Below are 7,891 nucleotides of genomic sequence, written 5' to 3'. Positions count from 1 at the left end.
AATTTATGAATTTTGTTTTATTCCAGTAACATGAAAAGTTGTATTCAACATTCAATAAATATTTATGGCATAGTAATTCATGCTGGAACTTTGAAGATATTGATGAACTAAACAATGAAATTCATGCTTTTGTGCACATTTTATTCTGCAAGGTGAAACAAACTATACAATAAGTACAATGAAAATAAATTTAAGACCCATGTTTCAACTATTTTCAGTAATGTCTACACCATGTAGAGCAGTACCTTCAGTTTCATGGGCTCCATAGAAGATGGGCTGGGTTCTAAGCACTGAAGCATGAGAGACCATATCCCCCAAAATGCTAATTTTGTGAGAAACAAAAGGGCTTAAGATTAATTGAATGGCTCAGTAGAGTCATTATTGAGAAAGGAAACATCTACTATGAAGAAAACAGGAACTAAATCTTTTCTTTATTTGAGGTTTACATTTATAAAGTTTTCTTTCATCTTTAATGAACCATAATGACCTGAGATCCACAATGACCTGAGAACCATAGTGACCTGGGATATTCATCTACCCTAGATATAGTCAGCATCCTATGGAAAGAGAGCATCATGCCTGGTAAAAAGATTAAAATACTGTGTAATACTGTTGAGTTCTACAATATGTCATATCTCATAATAGAAGAACCCTTAGGAAGTCATTCTTTGGCTGTGGAAAATATGTGAGTTATTTATGTGTACATAATATACATATATCAATTATATACATATATATCAATGTTCATAGTACATTATTCTTATGAATTGTCCCCAATTATGATGTAATTTGCTTCCACAATTATGTCATATTGAAGTGATTAATTATAATTGTTTAATTTATGATCTCAAGAGAATTTAGCAATAGTCTCTAAAGGTACGTATCTCTAAGGTTGTAACAATAAATACAAGAATCCAGCTGCCACTCTCTAAAAGGAAAGGCCCTGCCTTTGTCCTTGGCAAGTTAGTTTCTAAATTCTAGATGTTAATATCAATGCAAATTCAGTATTTCTGAGGATAATATTCTTTAAAAAAATGTGAATGAGCCAGAGTCTCAGGGTGCATTGTTTCTGTGAAGCTTCGCTTTAGGGTCCCTGGCCTAGGTAAGTACCTTAAGAATCCTATGAAAGATGTTGCCTTAGGCGGGAAAAAAGAATAGCTGTGAGAACTTGGGATTATCATTTTTATAAGATTTTGAATATAATTCAAGGACAAATTCTCAGATAAATAAACATTGTCAACTAATCAAAACATTAAAAAGGAGGGTATTGATTAAGATTACAAAGAATAAAATTAATACAACAAGAAAGAGTTTATTTATCTTTTTTCAAAAGACAGAAATCCTCACCAGGTATTTAATAAATTAAATAGTAATAAAGACACAAGCTCCATTATCTAAATAAACAGAAAATGTGAGTTCCTTTGAAAAATTAACCAAGATATTATGAACATCTGGTAAGTCAAGAATCCTTTGAGAATTCCATATATTATATTTTGATCATATTTGCTGCACGCTCACATCCCCCAGTTCCGTTCCCCTTCTGAAACCATTTAACTTTCTGTAATTTTTTTCAGTGCATACTCTGACTTTTTTTGCAATAGGAACATGATTTTGCTTCATTTTTAAAAAAGTACTTTTAAAAATTTTAACTCCTACTTTTAATCTGAGTGTCATACATCTGGATTTCATTCTAATTTTTTATTAATTGAAAACAGATTTTTTTTCTCACATAGTATATCCTGATTTTGTTTTCCTCTGCCTCTACTAACACAGTTCCTCTACTCTCCCCTCCACCAATCTGAATCTGCTTCCTTTCTCTCTCTCTCATTAGAATTAGAGGCAGAAAAAAGCCTTTGAAAAATTCCAATGCCCATTCATGATAAAAGTTCTAGAGATATTTGAGATACAAAGGATATATCTCAACAGAATAAAGACAGTTTACATTAAGCCCAATATAACTTAAATTGAAAGTAAATCAAAGCAATTCCAATAAAACTCCATGACTATTCAATATAGGACTTGAAGTGTTAGCTAATGCAACAAAAGAGCTGAAGAAGATCAAGGAGGTACAAATAGGAAAGGAAGAAGTCAAAGTATCTTTATTTGCAGGTGATTTGATAACATACATAAGTGACCCAAACTCCTACAGCTGATACAAACTTTCAGCAAAGTTGATAGGTACAAAATTAATTCACAAAAACAATAATGGATGGAGAAAAATCAGGAAAGCAACATCTTTCTCAATACCCTCAAATAATATAAAATATCTTGGAGTAACTCTAACCAATCAAGTGAAAGTCTTGTAATGTGATTTCTGAAAAAAAATAAGATTCTCTTTATTTGAATGAGAAAAAATGTACTCAATTATTGAGAAAACAAGCAAATAGACAACTGCTGTGGGATGGTCTGTATGTCAAGTATGTTGCTGATTGGTCAGTAAATAAATCACTGATTGGCCATTGGCTAGGCAGGAAGTATAGGCGGGACAAGGAGAAGAATTCTGGGAAGTGGAAGGCTGAGTCAGAGAGACACTGCCAGCTGCCACCATGACAAGCCGCATGGGAAGGTCCCGGTAAGCCACGAGCCATGTGGCAAGTTATAGATTAATGGAAATGGATTAATTTAAGATATAAGAACAGTTAGCAAGAAGCCTGCCACGGCCATACAGTTTGTAACTAATATAAGTCTCTGTGTTTACTTAATCGGGTCTGAGTGTCTGTGGGACTGGCGGGTGAGAGAGATTTGCCCTGACCGTGGGCCAGGCAGGAAAACTCTAGCTACAGACAACAGTTCAAAGTGAGATGTGAGAACTGTTGATATTTCAAATATTGTAACACAGGATGCGTAACTTAATTCCTTTATATATTCCTGAGTTTTTTGTTACTGACAATAAGACTGAGATAGCCAGTCAGGATGTTATTTTAGGCTTACTTTCTGTGAATGTAAAACAATCGAATACCACTGAAAGTTGTATGTAAATATTTGATTTGAAATAGCCTCAAATCTATCTACATCTCTCAATTTACTTACTTGTGATTTTCTTTTATTTGAGAGGTTAAGACTCTATTCAATAATTCATTTTAATTTTAAGTATCTTTCAAACAGTTATGATATTTTAATAATATACACAAGCTTTTTTATAGGTACACTAACTTTGAAAGATATTATGCTTTATTGTCCAAGCTTTGTGAAGAGTGTGAAACGAGCTGGCTATGTCTATTTTTACTTCCTAGGTATTCTAGATTCTTACAAAGAGAAGTGATGTCTCTGTCAGATGGAAATAACAGCGGGGCCATTTTCACCCTCTTGGGCTTCTCAGATTACCCAGAACTGAAAGTCCCTCTCTTCTTGGTATTTCTCACCATCTACAGCATCACTGTGGTAGGCAATATTGGCATGATCATCATTATCAGAATTAACCCCAAATTGCACACCCCCATGTACTTCTTCCTCAGTCACCTCTCCTTTGTGGATTTCTGCTATTCATCTATTGTTGCTCCAAAGATGCTGGTAAATCTAGTTGTAGTAGACAGAACCATATCATTTTTAGGGTGCTTGGTGCAATTCTTTCTTTTCTGTACTTTTGTGGTAACTGAATCTTTTTTATTAGGAGTTATGGCTTATGACAGGTTTGTGGCCATCTGTAACCCTCTACTCTACACAGTCGCCATGTCTCAGAGGCTCTGCGCCATGCTGGTCTTAGGATCCTATGCTTGGGGGTTAGTATGTTCCTTGATATTAACCTGTTCTGCTTTGAATTTATCTTTTCATGGTTTCAACATGATCAACCACTTTTTCTGTGAGTTCTCCTCTCTCCTTTCACTTTCACGCTCTGATACATCTGTCAGTCAACTGTTGCTTTTCATCTTTGCCACTTTTAATGAGGTCAGCACACTCCTTATCATTCTCTTGTCCTATGTGCTCATTGTTGTTACCATTCTGAAGATGCATTCAGCCAGTGGACGCCGCAAAGCCTTCTCCACTTGTGCTTCCCATCTGACAGCCATAACCATCTTTCATGGCACAATTTTATTCCTCTACTGTGTGCCCAACTCCAAGAACTCTAGGCACACTGTCAAAGTGGCCTCTGTGTTTTACACAGTGGTGATCCCCATGCTGAATCCCCTAATCTACAGTCTGAGAAATAAGGATGTCAAGGACACAGTTAGAAAAATAATAGACACCAAAGTCTTTTCTTCTTAAGCATAATATGTCTGTGTCCTTTATGTAAAGTGTGTCTATAAAAGTTGACCGAATGGATTCTATTAAAATTAATATAATTAATATTACATATTGGGGTGGAAATTAAGTTTTATTCCAAGACAATAAATTTGACTTTTGCCTTTTGTTTTATGAAAAATGAAAGAAGTCTGTCCTTTTATTTCAATAGGTTGAAGTGTGCTATTTAATAACATAATTGGTTAAGAATTTTTAATTTCTTGATTTTTGTTACCTCAGTCAGTATGTAAAGGCAATTGATTAGAAAATATTACAGATTTCAAAAGAGCTAGAAGGATGATGTTTAATGCATTCACTCTGAAGTAATAATAGAAGTTTCAGGTAAAATATATGATTTATCCAACATTTATATGAACTAATAATCTGCACAGAAGTATGGATCAAAAGTGAAAAGTAACTTCTAAAAAGCATCTATTTATTTCATATATGATGTCAAAATATCAATTACCCTTTAAAAATATTTGTTATTTCTTGATTGAGAATTTCATAGAAGTATGCAGTATACTTTGAACATATCCACTCCAAGACCCCACCTCTAACTCCCCCTAGGGTACCCCAAAATATCACCCCACAATTTCATGCTCCCTCCTCCTTTTGTAAAGACCATTGAGCCCAATTATTACTCTTATATTGTAGTGGATGAATGCCATCCAACTGGAGCATAAGCAATGTATCAGGAGCCATACACTCGAAGAAAAAATACACTTTCCTCTCCCAGGAGCCATTAACCTCTAATAGCTTGTCAGTTAAGAGACTTTACATGCTCCTACCACATCCATGTTTAAATGTTAATTACTTTGATCTTGTGTGGGTCTTATGACAGTAACTACAGTTGCTGTGAATGCAAGAGCTTATGTCCCTCTCATATTGGGAATAATTCACACAGCACCACTTGTATAATAAAGGAAATAATCAGAAGAATAGCTTCTAGAATGGGATAATGTTGTATTGCAGTTTATTCTGATTTCAAATATCCCTCCCAGAATGGAGGGGGAGATTCTTGAAACTCAAATAGTAAATAAATTGTCATATATCACTGAAGCAGAAACTCAGAAGATTCTGGAAGACCCTTCAGAAAAGTAAACAGTTGTTTGGACTTAAGACATTGAAAAGCTGTGAGTAAATTCTTGAAACTGTAGAGTGAGTTACCAGCTTTTTAAGCAGAGATTGCTGTAGCAGAAGCTTTTGTGAGTTCTCACCTACACTGACCTGGGCTTCTCAGTGCTGAAGCTACTTCTGCATCATCCCTGGTCCTGTAAGCTGTTCTTCAACTTTGGTTGGTGGCTCAATAAAAATCTATTAATACTCGTAGTTTGACTTTCATGCATTAGTTTCTTTTGTTCTTGTTGTGGTAATGCCCAGGCTACCACCATCCATTTACCATGTCCTAGCAAGGGGCTGTGGATTAAAAAAAACAGAGACAAAAGACCAAAAGACAGCGGGTCATTCGCCCCAGCAGAATGCTGAATGTCAATTATTGAAGGAGGGAGGAGGCCTTAAATACAGGTTTACAGCACAATGGAGGATCCCTGGAGGACAGAAGTTTGCTACCCAATGTTCTACATTCTTGCATCTAAGCTGTTTACACCAAATCCAGGATACACAAACAAAGAACCTCCAGTGAAAGTTCAGGAAGAAGAAAACTGGCAGGGAATCAGCACAGGGAAGACATCTGGTCAAGGTTGGCAAGCAAGGCGGCAGCTACCCAAAATGGGGGCCCAGAACTCTACAAGTTATATGGTGGGTTCCCTTTCCAAGCTGAGTAACCTGGGTATGTTTTGTGTCCCTAGAAAAAGTCTGTCACACACCAGAGAGACTGTCTTAATTAGGGTTTCTATTATTGTGAAAAAAACACCATGACCATGGCAACTCTTTTAAAGGAAAACACTTAACTGGAAAGGCTAGCTTACAGTTATCATCATGGTGAGACGGCAGTGTGCAGGCAGACATGGTGCAGGGGAACAAGGTGCTGGGCGTCCGTCCTACAGCTTGTAGGCAACAGGAAGTCAACTGTGACACTGGGAGTAGCTTGAGCTTAGGAGAACTCAAAGCCTACCCCCACAGTGATAACTTCACACCTACTCCAACAAGCCACACCCCCTAGCAATGCCACTTCCTAGGAGTTTTCCGGGGGCCAATTACCAACTACTACAGAGAGTATTTGTAAGCTAAATCTAGAACCAAAGGTTTAAATCCACTATGTAGAGTGAACTTCAAAATCTCAGCAACCAAACAAGAACAAATCAAATGAAACCAAAATAAATAAATAAATAAACAAACAATGCCTTCATATACACATCCAAGCCACTGCTCCAGCACTGGGGCCCCAGGGCATCGGGCATACTATAATGAAGAAATAGGTAATGGAGAGATGACAAAGAGAGTGTATGTGGTGGAGAGATGGGAGGAAAAGGGAAGCAGAGCTGTCCTACTCTGTGGAGAAAGATGGAACCAGAGACACAAAGATGGTGAGGAAAAGGCCCTTATGAGCACCTGGCACAGCCAGCTGAGGCAGTGATGAAGTCTTGGCTCAGGCTGCTGCTGTGTCTAAGTCTTCGGTCCTACTGCAGCTAGGTCTGTGTTGATGTCTGATGCCTGTGTTACCACCAAATGTCATGCAGATGTCTGTGGGCTGGGCTGCTTTTTAAACCATGTGGATGTCCAAGGGCTATATTGAACTGGTCTCACCCCTTACCAACAGCTGGGCAGCAGTATAGGCAGTGGAGTGAGCTTGAGGTGGCTGGATCTACCCAGAGGCAGACAGCTCCTGCCAGGCACTGCACAGCAGTGACAGCAGTAGCATAAGGGAGAGCTGGCCCTGCCCTTGGGTGGAGGGAGTAGAGGGGAGGTCAAGCAGGCTGACCAACTCAGCTGCCACCCATGCCCAGATCCAGAGCCATGAGTTGGCCCATCCCAACATCTCCTGGACCTGTGACCTTCTGAAGCATGTGAAGGGACTGGTTTTGCAGAACCATAGCCACAGGATCTCCGTGACTTGGGGCAACAGCAGGATATCCAAGAGGAGTTTCAGTGTAGGTCCAGTACTGATAGAGGTGCAGAAGCCCAAAGGCCTTGGACCAGACAAATGATTCATTACAATGAACATTTGCAAGTAAAGCTAGGCAAAGGGGTATACTGTGCGACACACTGCTGCTCCCAATGCCACTACAACAAGAGAACATGTGATGGAGAAGTGGGAAAGACAGAGGAGCAGAGTGGTAGAAGCATGGCAGAACTGGAGATGTAACCAGCTTGAGAGAAGGTTGCAATTAACAGAGGAGCAGATCATTGCCCAGAGGAGTTAGCGAGATTTCTTATTAATTTAATTTTTTTATTTTATTTTGAGGAGGAGGTTACAAGGGTGGAGCACAGATATAGAAGGACTGAGCAACGGGAGTGGGATTAGGGTGTATGATGTGAAGTTCACAAAGAATCAATTGAAATTTATGTTAAATAAATAAATATTGACAGAAGAGAAAATGCCTTCTGATAATAAAATAACTGAAAAACCAAATAAACCTGCTACATAAGAGAACATGCCACACGCAAGAAATGAAAATTCAACATCAGAGAAATGAAAATCTATTCACAGTGGGAGATCACCTCATTGTAATTAGAAAGGTTGTTGTCAAAAAGAAGAAAAAAATAAGGA

At 38.0% G+C, this 7,891-nt stretch overlaps 1 protein-coding gene across 1 annotated transcript; it reads left to right on the top strand.

Annotated features, from left to right (window-relative positions):
- The first annotated feature begins 3,261 nt into the window (after positions 1–3,261).
- On the top strand, positions 3,262–4,203 carry LOC131908281 (olfactory receptor 5D18). Its single transcript, XM_059259333.1, has one exon. It carries the CDS (start codon positions 3,262–3,264, stop codon positions 4,201–4,203), a length of 942 nt encoding a protein of 313 aa, XP_059115316.1.
- The last annotated feature ends 3,688 nt before the right edge of the window (positions 4,204–7,891 follow it).

Source organism: Peromyscus eremicus, chromosome 4 (genome assembly GCF_949786415.1).
Source record: "Peromyscus eremicus chromosome 4, PerEre_H2_v1, whole genome shotgun sequence".
Classification (NCBI taxonomy): Eukaryota; Metazoa; Chordata; class Mammalia; order Rodentia; family Cricetidae; genus Peromyscus; species Peromyscus eremicus.
The sequence above is the reverse complement of the archived record's forward strand: the minus strand, read 5'-3'. Positions and strand labels throughout refer to the sequence as shown.

Excerpts from the sequence above, each read along its gene's own strand:
- LOC131908281 (XM_059259333.1), top strand. The coding sequence starts at position 3,262 with ATGTCTCTGTCAGATGGAAATAACAGCGGGGCCATTTTCACCCTCTTG.